The sequence below is a fragment of the Microcaecilia unicolor genome, chromosome 5, assembly GCF_901765095.1.
Source record: "Microcaecilia unicolor chromosome 5, aMicUni1.1, whole genome shotgun sequence".
Classification (NCBI taxonomy): domain Eukaryota; kingdom Metazoa; phylum Chordata; class Amphibia; order Gymnophiona; family Siphonopidae; genus Microcaecilia; species Microcaecilia unicolor.
In genome coordinates, this window is record NC_044035.1 from 194,037,185 (window position 1) to 194,054,825 (window position 17,641).

The 17,641-nt window shown below is 43.3% G+C and overlaps 1 protein-coding gene across 1 annotated transcript in view; it reads left to right on the forward strand.

Moving 5' to 3' along the window:
* The window catches only part of BCAR1 (BCAR1 scaffold protein, Cas family member), a 504,782-nt gene that overhangs the window by 386,929 nt on the left and 100,212 nt on the right, over positions 1-17,641 (forward strand). The window contains 1 exon segment of the mRNA XM_030203684.1: positions 10,727-10,837. Within this exon segment, the coding sequence (XP_030059544.1) occupies positions 10,727-10,837 (111 nt within the window).

A 17,641-nucleotide genomic window follows, 5' to 3' on the forward strand; every position in this document is an offset into this window, starting at 1 on the left:
CAAATTGTCTTTATTCAAAAGGACCCGATGTGGCCACGTTTCATCAATAATGGTTGCATCAAGATACAATAAAACACTAACAAAAATAAAAATATATGCAAATGATAAAGCATAAAAATATACATATCCAATAAAACCAAACAAAATGTCAAATCCAGCAATGAAAACAAGCAGTAAAATATCAATACATTTAAAAAGGCAAACACACATACATATAATATATGTGTATATATATGTATGTATATATATATATATATATATATATATATACTGTTAGTGGATATAGACAGCAGTAAAACAGCAGCTTCTTCAAAAACATGAATCAACCATCTTGTAACACACACAGCTTTATGTGCTGCATGAAAGGGTCAAAGGTGACTGTTCTCACAAAATAAACTAAAACTTAAAAAATTCCCAAAAAGTTAAAAAAGTGGAATGCAGGAACAAACTGTGGGCTCTGTTTGCTAAGGTGTGCTAGCGCATGCACAAAATTAGCACACACTAACTGTGTAGACACTTGTAGGAATATTGTGGGCGCCTACACAGCACACACTAAAAACACTAACTCGCATCTAGTGTGGCTTAATAAACAGGGCCCTGTTAGTGTAAAAAGCAGTCTATACAGATAAAAATGAAATATAAAACATAACAAAAACAGAGACATAAAAAAAATCACGATTTTGACACGATCAAAAGATGAAAATCTGACAGTGGATGTTTGATCTGCTTGGTCTGCCCTCCTCAGAACACAATTTGTTGACTGGAAATATGTAAAAGATGAGTGAAAACGCTATCCCCCAGATTTTGTATAGCTCGCCTATAGATCTGCTCTGAAGTCGGCATGAATTCTATAGGAATGTGTGTAGCTTAACAACATTTAGGCATAATGAGCACTAATTAGCACTGATTAGAATTAGGCACACAAGTCACTAAGTGTATTCTGTAACAATGTGTGCCAAACTTCTAACACGTGCAGGCAAAATGAGGTGTTGTTATGGGCGGGGAAATGGGCATTTCATGGGCGTTCTGCAATGTATGCGCCTAATTATAGAATATGGCACTGAAATGTATGCGCCTAATTATAGAATATGGCCCAGAGTGCCTAAATGTATGCCTAAATGTATGCGCTTGGATTTACACCACATTTTCATTGGTGTAAAAAGATGCGCATACATTTAGGCGCTGAAATATTAATTTAAGCATTTCAACTAAAACAGTGACATCAACAAAGCATTCTGAGCTCCACGAACATGAATGTAAAAAGAATCAATGCAGAAATGTTACCTGACATAATAAAGCCAAGTAACAACTTTAAAATGCTCAACAACAATATAAAAAAATGCAAATCACCTAAAACAATATGAAATGATTATAAACAGTATATTAGTGAATGTTACTAATAACAAACAATAAATATCAAAATCCAAACTAAATAAAACAATGTTTAAAAGATGCAAATACAAAAATATAAAAAAACATAATAAAAACAGTAGGAAATAGATCTCCAATAATAAGACAATGTATTCTAATCAAACCTAAACATAAGAAATGTGAATTGGAACACATAAAAGATGGAATATGAATGCATAGATAAGATATATCCCTTAAAAAGAAGCTACCCCCCCCCACAAACCCTCCTGTTTACTGAGCTGCCTTAGTGGCTGTCATATGGCAGCCCATTCAAAGCACGGCTTAGTAAACGGGGGATAGAAAGCTCTATTCTCTATAGCAGTGAAGACTGCATGGTTCTGATTCAAAATATACTTAAATACACACTAACATATCCATTTCCTGTTTAGACCCGGTGGGCAAACAGTTCCAAAGTTTCACCGTAACTAGTAATTTATCTGTGTCCCCTCCTTTCCGTGGTATCTTTGGTATCTGTAGGACAAAAAATTGAAAATCTTCAAATGTGTGCTTTATACACATGGAATGCTCAACAAGTAGTTTATCAATTGTCTCTTGATGGCATCTTTAAACAAAGTGTCTGACAGTGGAAGGAGCTTGTGCTGTTCATGAGGTGATGATCACAATCTGAATATTTTTTGTGTGGCATATTCTAAGGATAACTCCATTGTTGGGGAATATGAAGTTTTTGATTATAGAACTGGACCTTTAGGGTTTATATAAAGATTCTGACCAATCCTGTAGAGAATACAAAACACACCGATACAGATGGATTTGTTGAATGATCCTATCAATTATCATACTAATTTAAAAGTGTGAGTGGGGGGGGGGGGGAAGGGTATGATGTGCGAAAATGCCACTTTGACCCCCCCTCCCATACCTAGCTTGCTCCCCTTGTGCTACCCCAAATATTTCTATCTAGAGATGCCACTGTCTGTCTCCAAGCCTCATCACCAGTTGTCTCAGTTCTTCCCTCATGCTAATCATTCCCCCACACAATCACTCACTAATCACCTCTATCATGGTCTCTATCAGTCTCCCCCTTTCTCTGACCCTTCTCTCCCTCAGCCATTTCTCTCCCCATGCATTGCTATTATCCTCTCTAGCTAACCAGCCACCCTCCCGACATCCCCAAAAGTCATCCCACCAACAGTGCCCCCTCTCTCTCAAACCTCATTCCCAGCCAGCCAGTCATTCCTCAGCTAATCTGAATCAGCCATTCCTCTTTTCATCTTGCTGGCTCGTGCTGCTCTTCGAGTGTTGATACTAATACTCCTGCACAACAGCTTTTTAACTATTTTTCTTCCTTTGCTTATATGATTCAAGTTGCCAACAAATAGGTGCATAGGGCAGGACAGAAGAGTGGCAAACAGTGAAGAGCCAACGGGACTCCCCAGGTCTCACCAGCAGCAGTTAAAAGCCAATGGTAGTCCTCAGTTCTCACCAGTGAAGATGGGCAGGCATCAGAAAAAGGAAAGGGTGGGATGAGGGGCAAGGCATATGGGAAAAGGGCAGGTTTAGAGATTTGAAAAGGAGAAAAGGGAGCAAGATGGAGCATAACAGAAGGAGTGCAGATAGAGAAGAAGGGAGGAAATGGGGAAGTGCAGGGAGAGGGAAGAGTGAAAGGAGAAGAATTGGTAGAGTAAAAGGGGAGGTAGGGAAGCTCTGAGAGAACTTTACCTGATGCTAGGGTCCACCTTAGGGTCAGTGCTCAAGAAATAGATAAGTACATAAGTATTGCCATACTGGGAAAGACCAAAGGTCCATCGAGCCCAGCATCCTGTTTCCAACAGTGGCCAATCCTGGTCACAAATACCCGACAAGATCCCAAAAATATACAAAACATTTTATACTCCTTATCCCAGAAATAGTGGATTTTCCCCAAGTCCATTTAATAACGGTCTATGGACTTTTCCTTTAGGAAGCTGCCCAAACCTTTTTTAAACTCCGCTAAGCTAACTGCCTTTACCACATTCTCTGGCAACGAATTCCAGAGTTTAATTACACGTTGAGTGAAGAAAAATTTTCTCCGATTCATTTTAAATTTACTACATTGTAGCTTCATCGCATGCCGCCTAGTCCTAGCATTTTTGGAAAGCGTGAACAGACGCTTCACATCTACCCGTTCAACTCCACTCATTATTTTATAGACCTCTATCATATCTCCCCTCAGCCGCCTTTTCTCCAAGCTGAAGAGCCCTAGCTGCTTTAGCCTTTCCTCATATGGAAGTCGTCCAATCCCCTTTATCATTTTCATTGCCCTTCTCTGCACCTTTTCTAATTCCACTATATCTTTTTTGAGATGCGGCAACCAGAATTGAACACAATATTCGAGGTGCAGTCGCACCATGCAGCGATACAAAGACATTATAACATCCTCATTTTTGTTTTCCATTCCTTTCCTAATAATACCTAACATTCTATTTGCTTTCTTAGCCGCAGCAGCACACCTAGCAGAAGGTTTCAACGTATCATCAACGACGACACCTAGATCCCTTTCTTGGTCCATGACTCCTAACATGGAACCTTGCATGACATAGCTATAATTCAGGTTCCTCTTTCCCACATGCATCACTTTGCACTTGCTCACATTAAATGTCATCTGCCATTTAGACGCCCAGTCTCCCAGTCTCGTAAGGTCCGCTTGTAATTTTTCACAATACTCCCGCGATTTAACGATCTACTACTACTACTACTACTTAACATTTCTAGAGCGCTACTAAGGTTACGCAGCGCTGTACAGATTAAGAAAAAGGACAGTCCCTGCTCCAAGGAGCTTACAATCTAATGGGCGAAATGTCAAGTAGGGGCAGTCCAGATTTCCTGAATAGAGATATGGTGGTTAGGTGCCAAAGGCGACATTGAAGAGGTGGGCTTTTAGCAAGGCTTTGAAGATGGGCAGGGAGGGGGCCTGGCGTATGGGCTCAGGGAGTTTGTTTCAGGCATGGGGTGAGGCAAGGCAGAAAGGGCGGAGCCTGGAGTTGGCGGTGGTGGAGAAGGGTACTGACAGGAGGGATTTATCTTGAGAATGGAGGTTAAGGGTAGGATTTTAAGGGGAGATGAGGGTAGAGAGGTAGGGAGGGGCTGTAGATCGAGTACATTTGTAGGTTAACAGGAGAAGCTTAACCTGTATGCGGTACCTGATCGGAAGCCAGTGAAGTGACTTGAGGAGAGGGGTGATATGAGTGTACCAGTTCAGGCGGAAGATAAGACGTGCAGTAGAGTTTTGAACGGACTGAAGGGGGGATAGATGGCAAAGTGGGAGGCCAGTGAGGAGTAGGTTGCAGTAGTCAAGGCGAGAGGTAATGAGAGAATGGATGAGAGTTCGGGTGGTGTGCTCAGACAGGAAGGGGCGAATTTTGCTGATGTTATAGAGGAAGAAGCGACAGGTCTTGGCTATCTGCTGGATATGCGCAGAGAAAGAGAGGGAGGAGTCAAAGATGACCCCGAGGTTGCGGGCAGATGAGATGGGGACAGTGGGGGTGTTATCGACAGAGATAGAGGGTAGAGGGAGAGGAGAAGTGGGTTTGGGAGGGAAGACAATAAGCTCGGTCTTGGCCATGTTCAGTTTCAAGTGGCGGTTGGACATCCAAGTCGCAATGTCGGCTAAGCAGGCCGATACTTTAGCCTGGGTTTCTGCAGTGATGTCTGGTGTGGAGAGATAAAGCTGGGTGTCATCAGCATAAAGATGATATTGGAACCCATGGGAGGAGATTAGAGAACCCAGGGAGGAGGTGTAGATTGAGAAAAGAAGGGGTCCAAGGACGGATCCCTGAGGAACTCCAACAGCGAGTGGGATGGGGGTGGAGGAAGAACCCTGAGAATGTACTCTGAAGGTACGGTGGGAGAGATAAGAGGAGAACCAGGAAAGGACAGAGCCCTGGAACCCGAGTGAGGACAGTGTGGTGAGAAGTAAGTTATGATTGACAGTGTCAAAAGCGGTGGATAGGTCGAGGAGGATAAGGATGGAGTAGTGACCTTTGGATTTGGCAAGGAACAGGTCATTGCAGACTTTTGAAAGTGCCGTTTCCGTCGAGTGTAGGGGGCGAAAGCCGGATTGGAGTGGATTGAGAATGGCGTGAGAGGACAGGAAATCAAGGCAACGGCTGTGAACGGCGCGTTCAAGTATCTTGGAGAGGAAGGGTATGAGGGAAATGGGGCGGTAGTTGGAGGGACAGGTAGGGTCAAGTGATGGTTTTTTGAGGAGTGGTGTGACTACAGCATGCTTGAAGGTGTCAGGGACAGTTGCAGTGGAGAGAGAGAGGTTGAGGATATGACAAATGGGGGGGGGGGGGTGACAGTAGGAGTGATGGTGTTAAGTAAGTTGGTGGGGATGGGGTCTGAGGAACAGGTGGTGCATTTCGAAGAGGAGAGAAGATAGGGGGTTTCCTCTTCGGTGTTATCGGGAAAAGAGGAGAAGGAGGCCTGGGTTGGTTGGTTGAGGGAGTGTGTTATAGGGTGAGGAGGAAGAGAAGATGGTTTGGTGGTGAATTCGAGGTTGATTTTCTGCACCTTGTCATGAAAGTAGTCCGCCAGTGATTGAGGAGAGAGTGAGGGGGGGTGGGTGGGAGCGAAGGGCATTTTGAGGAGGGAGTTAAGGGTGGCGAAGAGACGACGGGGGTTAGAACTGAGGGAGTAGTCAATTGGGTGTAATAGTCCTATTTGGCAAGGAATAGGGAAGACTGGAAGGACGATAACATGAATTTATAATGAATGAAATCGGTGTGGGTGCGAGATTTTCTCCAGAGGCGTTCAGCCGATCGGGCGCAGGAGCGAAGGTATCGGGTGCAAGGGGTCAGCCAGGGCTGGGGATTGGTACGCCTTATGGGACGGGAGATGGACGGTGCAAGGGCATCTAGAGCGGAGGAGAGGGTGGCATTGTATGTGGAAACAGCCTTGTCGACAGTCTCGGAGGACATGATGGAGGGGAGGAGATCAGAGATAGTAGAGGATAAGGTGGGAGGGTCAACCGCCCGGAGATTCCTAGAAGTAGTGGTTAGTATTGGGCGGGATTGAGGGGGGAGGGTGATGAAGTGTGAAGGTGATCAGGTGATGGTCAGAGAAATGAAGAGCTGAGGCGCAGAAATTGGAGGGGGAGCAGGTAGAAGAGAGGACAAGGTCAAGACAGTGGCCAGATTGGTGAGTAGGGGTGGTGGAGCTCAGTTGGAGGTTGAAGGAGGAGGTTAGAGTGAGGAATTGAGAAGCGTATGAGTCGGAAGGGTTATCAGTGTGTATGTTAAAATCACCAAGAATGAGGGATGGGGATGAGGGCTCAAGAAAAACGGAGAGCCAGGCATCAAAATCGGTAAGGAAGGAAGGGAGGGACTTATTAGGGGGGCGGTAAATGACTGCAACTCTGAGTGGCAGCGGGTAGAATAGACGGATGGAGTGAACTTCAAAGGATGAGAAACAGTGAGACTGTGGTAGAAGGAGAGGTTGAAAACTGCAGGAGGGCGAAAGTAGTAGCCCGCCGCCGCCACCGCGGCCAGCTGGGCGGGGAGAATGGGAGAAAAGATAGCCACCGTGGCATAGGGCCGCGACTGAGGCAGAGTCGTCAGGGGTGAGCCAGGTTTCAGTTAGGGCGAGCAGTTGAAGGGAATGGGAGATGAAGAGATCGTGGGTGAAGGAAAATTTGTTGCGGACCGAGCATGCATTCCACAGGGCACACGAGAAGGTGGAGGGAGGAGGGGGGGGGAGGAGGGGAATAGAGATGAGATTGGAGATATTGCGGAAACGTTTGCATGGATGAAGAGAGGACGAGGACAGGTGTGGGGGACCTGGGTTGGGATTGATGTCTCCTGCAGATAGCAGGAGAAAGAGCAAGACAGTGCGGAGGAGGGTGGGGGAGGTAGGACGACGAAGGCGGCGAAGACGGGGTGCGCTTAGGAGGAATGGGGAGGGGTTCATGGCAGGAAGGAGGTGTTGAAGGTTGAGTGCTAGGAAGGAGGAGGAGGTGGACAGTAGGGATGGTGAGGTGGGGGACGGGGGTGGAGTAGTGAGCAGGACGGGAGAGGACATGGATGGGCAGTGAGTATGTGTGGTATGCGGCGGTAAGAGGGGGAAAAGGTTGGGGAGGGATAGGGCAAGGAAGAAAATGTGTATGGGGGCCATTTGTAGTGACTGGGTGTTTACGGGTGCAGATGTAATGACAGAGGTAGGTAGTTATCCAGGCTGGGAGGCAGGCGGTTGTTGATGGGCCGATGAGCGGTTGGTTGGTTGATTGGTTAGCAGGCAGGCATGAGGAGGTGATAGGGTAGCAGGCAGGTTGATTGGCTAGCAGGCAGGCAGGAACAGGTGACTGGGATTTAACGATCTAGGTGTCATTGTTGGCAATACGCTGAAATCTTCTGTTGATTGTGTGGCGGCGGCCAAAAAAGCAAACAGGATGCTAGGAATTATTAGGAAAGGGATGTAAAATAAGACCAAGAATATTATAATGCCTCTGTATCGCTCAATGGTGCAACCTCACCTTGAGTATTGCGTTCAGTTCTGGTCACTTTATCTCAAAAAAGATATAGCGGAATTAGAAAAGGTTCAAAGAAGAGTGACCAAAATGATAAAGGGGATGAAACTCCTCCCATATGAGGAAAGGCCAAAGAGGTTAGGGCTCTTCAGCTTGGAAAAGAGATGGCTAAGTGGGGATACGATTGAGGTGTATAAATTCCTGAGTGGTGTAGAATAGGTAGAAGTGAATTGATTTTTCACTCTTTCAAAAAGTACAAAAACCAGAGGACATTCGATAAAACTACATGGAAATACTTTTAAAACAAATAGGAGGAAATATTTTTTCACTCAAAGAATAGTTAATCTCTGCAGCTCGCTGCCTGAGGATGTGATAAGAGCGGTTAGCATATCTGGGTTTAAAAAAAAGGTTTGGACAAGTTCCTGGAGGAAAAGTCCATAGTCTGTTATTGAGGTGGACATAGGGGAAGCCACTGCTTTCCCCAGGATTAGTAGCATGGAATGTTGCTACTAATTGGGTTTCTGCCAGGTAGTTGTGACCTGGATTGGCCACTGTTGGAAGCAGGATACTGGACTAGATGGACCAGTGGTCTGACCCTGTATGGCTATTCTTATGTAGGGAAGAGTGCAAGAATTGAGGGTAGAGAGGGAGAGAGTAAAAGGCAGTGGCAGGGAAAGGAAGGAGGATGGGATGCAAGGTTAGATGACAAAAGATAGACAGTAGAAAAGGAACGGAGAATAATGCAAGAATGTGTGAGTGACAGGGGAGAGCACAAGAGAGAGAGAAGCCTACATGACCTCCCACCCCCCAATAAACATTGCCAACACTTTTCATCCCAACACATTCACCTATGATGCATATACATATATATATTCATAGCTCTTGAGACACGCTGCACACTTGCATACACCCCCAACACACCAACACACAAGCACACATCCCACACACACACTCACACCATCAGTTACTACCCACACTGTGTTCACCTGTCCAGATGTCCACTCACACAGCCCCTGCCACGCTGATAAGACATACTTCACCATGATTGTTTCAACCGAGTCCCCCGCACAGACATGTCTGTGTCTGCATGTCTGAGTCTGTGAGTGGAGGAAAGGAAAAATATACCATTGTGTCGCACTTTAGGTGTGCACTTTTCAAATTGTTCTTACCGGGACTCTTTTCCTGTGTTTTGTGATTAAAAATTCTTTCCCTTGTGATCTGTCAAGATGTCTACTCCACTTTCCAGGACTTTGCTCTTGTTTATTATGACCACATCTTTCATTCACTTGCCAAGAAAACTAGATTAAAGCCACATAAACACTAGGCACTTAAACATCAGATGGTGAAGACCATGGTTAAAATGCATTCTGATATCTGATGTCAACCATTTCTCCTCTCCCGTTTGAGAGTAGCCTGTTCCCACTACAACAGGGGCGTCCACTGTGCAGCCTGCAGGCCAAATGTGGACTACCTGGACTTGGGATTCAGTCCACTTGAGACTTAGCAAAAAGGGTTTTTTTACCTAATTAGCTAGCTGTTAAACTTCTTCATAATGCACTTCGTTTTGATCACTTCACCCCACTTCTCTGCTCAGAACATTGGCTCCTTGTCTCATCACGCATTATATTCAAAATTCTTGAATTGGTATATAAATCAAGACTCCTGCCTATCTTAACAACTTCAGTGGAGGAGTGGCCTAGTGGTTAGAGTACCAGTATTGATATCCAGAGGTGGTCTTGACATCCAGAGGTGCCCAGTTCAAATCTTGCTGCTGCTCCTCGTGATCTTGGGCAAGTCACTTAACCCTCCATTGCCTCAGGTGCAAACATAGGGCTCTGTTTACTAAGCTGCATTGTAGGCTTGCTAGTGTTTTTAGCGTGTGCTAACGCTAGAGACACCCATATATTCCTTTGGATGTGTCTACTGTTAGTACACTCTAAAAATGCTAGCGCACCTTAGTAAACAGGGCCCTTAGATTGTGAGCCCTCCTGGGACAAGGAAATACCCAGTGTACCTGAATGTAACTCACCTTGAGCTACTACTGAAAAAATTGTGAGCAAAATCCAAATAAACCTCCTTATTCCCCTCACCCCATCCTCTGCTTCTTACGCTTAGTTCATAATAATCTTCTTAGTTTTCCACCTCCATCCTGTATATGACTTTCCTCTCTACCTGTGACTCTGCCTTTTGTTATCTTGGTCCCAAATTGTAAAATGACCTGCCATTATTCATCAGAAATCAGCCTTCCCTCCCCAAATTCAAACAAGCCCTTAAAACTCATCTTTTTTTCTATTTCCTTCTCTGGCTCTACTTAGAATTTTCTCTGTCACTCTGTTAGTCTTCTACCTCCCCTTTTTTTAACCTTTAATATTTTTAACCTTTTATATGCTATTTTGTAAACCACCTATACTCCAGGCCTTAGTGGTATATCAAGTCTGTGTAAAGAAAGAAATAAAATAAAATTTTCATTTATTTAAAACTTGCTATACTGCTAATTCTGACTTGCAGGTCTGAGCAGTTTTCAATCTAAAACAATGATTTTGGTAGATATGAAGTTACAATTTCAAAAGAGATTCACAGTTTTTGATAAGTATGAGTATTTATGGTCATGTAGCCCACTGTTGGAAAAACTTGAACACCCTGCACTACAGTGATTCCCTTACCGGGGTCCTAAATCCTGTTTAAGAGCACCCACAGTTGCTGTAATTCACGTGTGAAGTGATTCTCACGCCCTTGTGATGTCATATGTTTGAGTCACAACTTTCATTTAGAAGGGTTTTACTTGCTGGATTGATATTGGAAATATTATAACAGCTCTGCACATGATGTAATCCTTCTGCGTTTTTTATCTTTCAGGTGCATAATACACCCGTTATGGCCGTGAAGGGTTCAAGCAGCAGAGAGCAAGCCTGGGAGATCTATGATGTACCTCCTGTTGTGGAGAAGAAACCTCAGACTCATCTGATGGTTAGTGAACACAAATCTAGTCTTAGAGTATGTATAGGATGGCAGCAGTAATTGTACCTGCCAATAATGGTGCTCAATCTTTTGTAGCATCTGCTATGGGCTGCCAGAATGTGCGAATTGAACATTACAGCCATCTTCACTGTAATTACTGTCCTATGATATTACAGCTTGATTTCCAAGGTAGCTGTGCTATCAACATCACATTGAGACTGATGCAGAAAGTTTCCCACGTGGTTACCATGGGTTTAACACAGTTTAACTCACATGGAAACCCTGTTTCAATTGCATTGAAATGAATGCAAATGCAGGGTATTTGCTATCCTGCGGCATGCAGATTGCCAGCAATTTTTTATTTAATTGTCACCCTCCCTATAATTGGCTCAGGCAGTGTCAGCTATTTGGCAATTAGTTGCAGATTACTGGCACAATTTTAATGTGGCAGTAATTTGTATGCTCATTGATTACTGCATGCCACAGCACAGGAACACCATGTGCGGTCAGCAGCTCTAACGTGCTGCTTTCTGCATTGGCCTCATTGAGGGGCATAATTAAAAGGGACGCCCAAGTTTTGTTGAGGACGTCCTCGCAAAACGTCCCGATAGAGGGGTGTGGAAACCTGTATTATCGAAACAAGATGGACGTCCATCTTTCGTTTCGATAATACAGTCGGAGACGCCCAAATCTTGAAATTTTGGTCGTCCCTAGACTTGGTCGTTTCTGATTTTCGGCGATAATGGAAACCAAGGACGCCCATCTCAGAAACGACCAAATGCAAGCCCTTTGGTCGTGGGAGGAGCCAGCATTTGTAGTGCACTGGTCCCCCTGACATGCCAGGACACCTACCGGGCACACTAGGAGGCACTGCAGTGGACTTCATAAAATGCTCCCAGGAACATAGCTCCTTTACCTTGTGTGCTGAGCCCCCGCCCCCCCCCCCCAAAAAAAAAACCACTACCCACAACTGTACACCACTACCATAGCCCTTATGGCTGAAGGGGGGCACCTAGATGTGGGTACAGTGGGTTTCTGGTGGGTTTTGGAGGGCTCGCTGTTTCCTCCACAAACGTAACAGGTAGGGAGGGGGATAGGCCTGGGTCTGCCTGCCTTGCCTGAAGTGCACTGCACCCACTAAAACTACTCCAGGTACCTGCATACTGCTGTCATGGACCTGAGTATGACATCTGAGGCTGGCAAAAAATATTTTTAAAGATGTTTTTTGAGGGTGGGAAGGGGGTTAGTGACCACTGGGGCAGTAAGGGGAGGTCATCCCCGATTCGCTCCAGTAGTCAACTGGTCATTTCTGCCACCTTTTTATGCCTTGGTCGTAAGAAAGTGTAAGTGAGAGTGGGATGTTTGACCACGGAAATACAAATCCTGGAGACAAGAATCTTAAAAAGCTTGTTTATTTATGAAAAGACTCGACACAACTGTTGTGTTTCGGCCGTCAAGCCTGCATCAGGAGTCTATAAAACATGCATATGCAAATAAAGAAAAATTAAGTAAAAAAATATAAAACATGATAGTAATCAATAACATGGTAAAAAACAAATAAAATGAAAATATAAAATGTGGGAATAACATCATTTGCTAAATGTAAAAAAAATGTGTTCACATATACAATGTTCTCATAAAGTGCTAATATTGCAAGAGCAATGCGTACAATAGAATACATATAAATAATGAATAGAATAGGGACTAAACATACAGAGCATATGAATGAAATAGTATATTGGAAGGATATGCTATAATGTGTATAGTTACGAGCGGATTCTTGGTCGTAAGAAAAACAGGACCAGGTAAAGTCGTCCAAGTGCTCGTCAGGGACGCCCTTTTTTTTTCCATTATGGGTCAAGGACGTCCATGTGTTAGGTACGCCCAAGTCCCGCCTTTGCTACGTCTCCGATACGCTTCCTTGAACTTTGGCCGTCCCTGTGACGGAAAGCAGTTGGGGACGTCCAAAATCGGCTTTCAATTATACCGATTTGGACGACCCTGGGAGAAGGATGCCCATCTTCCGATTTGTGTCGAAAGATGGGCGTCCTTCTCTTTCAAAAATGAGCCTGATTGTGACTCCAAGGATATCCACATGCTACCGTAATCATTATCTTACAACATGATTGCATGATGTTAATTTTGGGATCAATATTCAGCAGATGGCAATGAGTGTTCTTTTTAATTTTATTATTTATTTAATGGATATATATCCCACTTTAAAGTCAAAGTGGGTTACAACAAAAACATTCAAAATATAAAACATATCCATTAGACATTAAACGGACATATAATATAAATTAATAAATGTTAAACACCATAAACATACTAGAATGAGCTGCTAAAACAGATTAATCTTCATCCATCAATAAACACTTTTACAAAATAAGAAGTTTTCAACAATTTCTTAAGGTTGGTAATCTGTACAAAGCCTTAAATAACCCAGCAGTGATTCCACAAGTTCTAGCTACCAAAAATGCACGATTCCTTGTTTTGTATGAATGATAGATACATCTAATTGTTTGTTCATCACAGAACGTAAATCTAATTGTTGATATCGTGTATCTGGAGTTTCAAAAGGCGTTTGACAAGGTACCTCATGAAAGGCTACAGAGGAAATTGGAGGGTCATGGGCTAGGAGGAAATGTCCTATTGTGGATTAAAAACTGGTTGAAGGATAGGAAACAGAGAGTGGGGTTAAATGGGCAGTATTCACAATGGAGAAGGGTAGTTAGTGGGGTTCCTCAGGGGTCTTTGCTATGGCCGCTGCTTTTTAATATATTTATAAATGATTTAGAGATGGGAGTAACTAGCAAGGTAATTAAATTTGCTGATGACACAAAGTTATTCAAAGTCGTTAACTCGCAACAGGATTGTGAAAAATTACAGAAGGACCTTACAAGACTGGGAGACTGGGTGGCTAAATGGCAGATGACATTTAATGTGAGCAAGTGCAAGGTGATGCATGTGGGAAAAAAGAACCTGAATTATAGCTACGTCTTGCAAGGTTCCACGTTAGGAGTTACGGACCAAGAAAGGGATCTGGGTGTCGTCGTTGATAATACACTGAAACCTTCTGCTCAGTGTGCTGCTGCAGCTAGGAAAGCGAATAGAATGTTGGGTATTATTAGGAAAGGTATGGAAAACAGGTGTGAGGATGTTATAATGCCGTTGTATCGCTCCATGGTGCGACCGCACCTTAAGTATTGTGTTCAATTCGTGTCGCTGCATCTCAAGAAAGATATAGTAGAATTTGAAAAGGTGCAGCGAAGGGCGACTAAAATGATAGCAGGGATGGGACGACTTCCCTATGAAGAAAGACTAAGGAGGCTAGGGCTTTTCAGCTTGGAGAAGAGACGGCTGAAGGGAGACATGATAGAGGTATATAAAATAATGAGTGGAGTGGAACAGGTGGATGTGAAGCGTCTGTTCACGCTTTTCAAAAATACTAGGATTAGGGGGCATGCGATGAAACTAAGGTGTAGTAAATTTAAAACAAATCGGAGAAAATGTTTCTTCACCCAACACATAATTAAACTCTGGAATTCGTTGCCGGAGAACGTGGTGAAGGCGGTTAGCTTAGCAGAGTTTAAAAAGGGGTTAGACGGTTTTCTAAAGAACAAGTCCATAAATCACTACTAAATGGACTTGGGAAAAATCCACAATTCCAGGAATAACATGTATAGAATGTTTGTATGTTTGGGAAGCTCGCCAGGTGCCTTTGGCCTGGATTGGCTGCTGTCATGGACGGGATGCTGGGCTCGATGGACCCTTGGTCTTTTCCCAGTGTGGCATTACTTATGAAGTAATTGTGGTTCGTAATGAGCGAAGAATCCACAAAATATTGCGTAGTCTTACCCTATATACATTGATGGATCAAAATCAAAATTTTATATTGTACACGAAATGTTACTGGCAACCAATTCAAACATTTCAACACAGGGGAAACATGCTCAAATCTCTTTATGCCATCAAGCACGTGAGCTGCTGCATTCTGAACAATCTGTAGAACCTTTATCTTAGATTAGATTATGTAATTCTCTTTATTTGAATTAGACTAAACAGGGGTGTAACCAGATACCCAATTTTGGGTGGGCCTGGGCCCAAGATGGGTGGGCAGAAGAACTCTGCCTTGTCCCACAAGTGATTTGGTCTCTTCCTCTCTCGCCTGCATGCCATGTGGTCTCTCAAACATCCCCCTCCCCCAAATACCTACTAGACGTACAGCGCTGCGTACGTCTAGTAGCGCTTTAGAAATGATAAGTAGTAAATAGCAGATTTTCACCGGCAGCGAGCAGCAACTAATACATACTGCTCATGTTGGCCCCACAGCCTTTCCCTCTGATGCAACTTCCTGTTTCCATATAGGCGGAAGTACATTAGAGGGAAGGATGTGGGGCCGGTGAAACCAGTATGTATCAGTCGCTGCAGGTGAAGATCTGCTATTTACAAGGTATGCAGGACGGACAGTTGTTGGGAGTTTTTGGCTTGTGGGGCTTGGGGATCTCTGCTAGCCACATCATAGGTGTGCTGCTAATGGGTGGGCCTGAGCCCAAAGTGGGTGTGCCTTGGCCCATCCGGGCCCACCCTTGGCTATGCCACTGGACTAACAAACACATCACAGAGATTAGGGACAAGGTTAAAATAGGCCTGGAGCTCATGGAAAACTGGGCCACGACTTTCAAACTTAAACTAAACAGAGACAAAACCAAATTCCTAGCCGACACAATCTCATGTCTGACCTAAACTTCACATGCGACCAAAAGATATGCCCAATAGAATCACAAATTAAAATACTAGGAATAATTCTTGACAAACAACTATCTCTTGAAAATCAAGTCTCAGCAGTCACAGCGAAAAGCTTTAAAACCCTATGGAAACTTAGAAGAATCAGAGACTACTTCCCTAGACAATCTTTTCATCTAATAGTACAATCAATGATTTTGTCCCAACTAGTCTACTGCAATGCAGCTTATGTAGGATGCACAGAAAACCTACTAAAATCGCTGCATACCATACAGAACACAGCAACAAGACTGATAATCAAAATATGAAAGACCTACATCACTGCTTACAACACTACACTGGCTCCCAATCAGGGCCAGACTGTTTTTTAAAACCAGCACTATCGTCTTCAAGATACTGTTCAGAATGGCTCCTGATTATATGCTAGACTTGATTGAATTATCACCGAGAAATGAGCATCCAGAAGCTAGAGGTTATCTACTACTTCACCTGCCCAACTGCGAAAACATAACCTACAAATCAGTCTACATGACTGGATTTAGCTAAGGCCATAAGAAGCATTAACGAGTACCTAATGTTCAGGAAAGGCTTAAAAACCTATCTCTTCAAGAAATTGTATGGCTAACAATCATGATACAAATATTGAACACTGTAATATAATGATAATCACAAAAGAATGTAACATCTTCTAATTGATAATTGTAAACCACATTGAACCAAAACTTATTTTTGGGTAATGTGGGATACAAGAACGATTAAATAAATAAATTAAATTAAATAATCGCAAAAGTACTAGACTGCAGAACTGTTTGAAAATCATTATTGGTATCATTCCCTTTAACTTACTCAATACTCGTAACTGAAAAAAGATAGTAGAAATTACATGATCTACAAATAGGAACAACAAACATACTCTGAAATGTCTATATGCAAATGCTAGGAGTCTAAGAAATAAGATGGGAGAGTTGGAATATATTGCACTAAATGAAAAATTGGATATAATAGGCATTACTGAGACCTGGTGGAAGGAGGATAACCAGTGGGACACTGTCATACCAGGGCACAAAATATATCGAAGTGATAGGGTGGACCGGACTGGTGGAGGGGTACCACTGTATATTAACGAGAGCCTTGACTCAGATAGATTACAAATTCAGCAGGACACAAATCACACCTTTGAATCATTGTGGGTTGAAATTTCATGTATAAAAGGGAAAAGGATGGTGATAGGAGTGTACTACCGTCCACCTCGCCAGGATGAGCAGGTAGACGCAGAAATGATAAAAGAAATCAGAGACGCAAACAAAATGGGCAATGTGATAATAATGGGTGACTTCAATTATCCAAATACAGACTGGGTAAATGTAACATCGGGACACGCTAGAGAGGTACAATTCCTTGATGAAATCAAGGACAGTTTTATGGAGCAGCTGGTGCAGGAGCCGACGAGAGAAGGAAAAATTCTAGACTTGGTCCTTAGTGGAGCGCATGATCTGTTGAGGGACGTTATGGTACTGGGGGGCCGCTTGATAACATTGATCATAATATGATCAATTTTGATATCAACCTTGAAGTAACTATACACAGGAAGTCAAATACGTTAGCGTTTAACTTTAAAAAATGAGACTATGATAAAATGAGAACGGTTAAAAAAAAACTTAGAGGGGCAACTGAGAGGGTAAAAACTGTACAACAGGCATGGATGCTGTTCAAAAATACCATCCTGGAGGTCCAGGCCAAACATATTCCGCGAATTAAAATCTTAAAATCTAGATTGAAAGCCCACCTCTTTAACATTGCTTTTGACTTGTAACCACTTGTATCCACTCACCTCCACCTACCCTCCTCTCCTCTTTCCTCTACACATTAATTGATTTGTTTGCTTTATTTTTTGTCTACTAGATTGTAAGCTCTTTGAGCAGGGACTGACTTTCTTCTGTGTTTGTGCAGCGCTGCGTATGCTTTGTAGCGCTACAGAAATGCTAAATAGTAGTAGTAATTAGAAAAGAAAGACGGAAGTCCAAAAGACAGCCGGCGTGGTTGAAAAGTGAGGTAAAGGAAGCTATT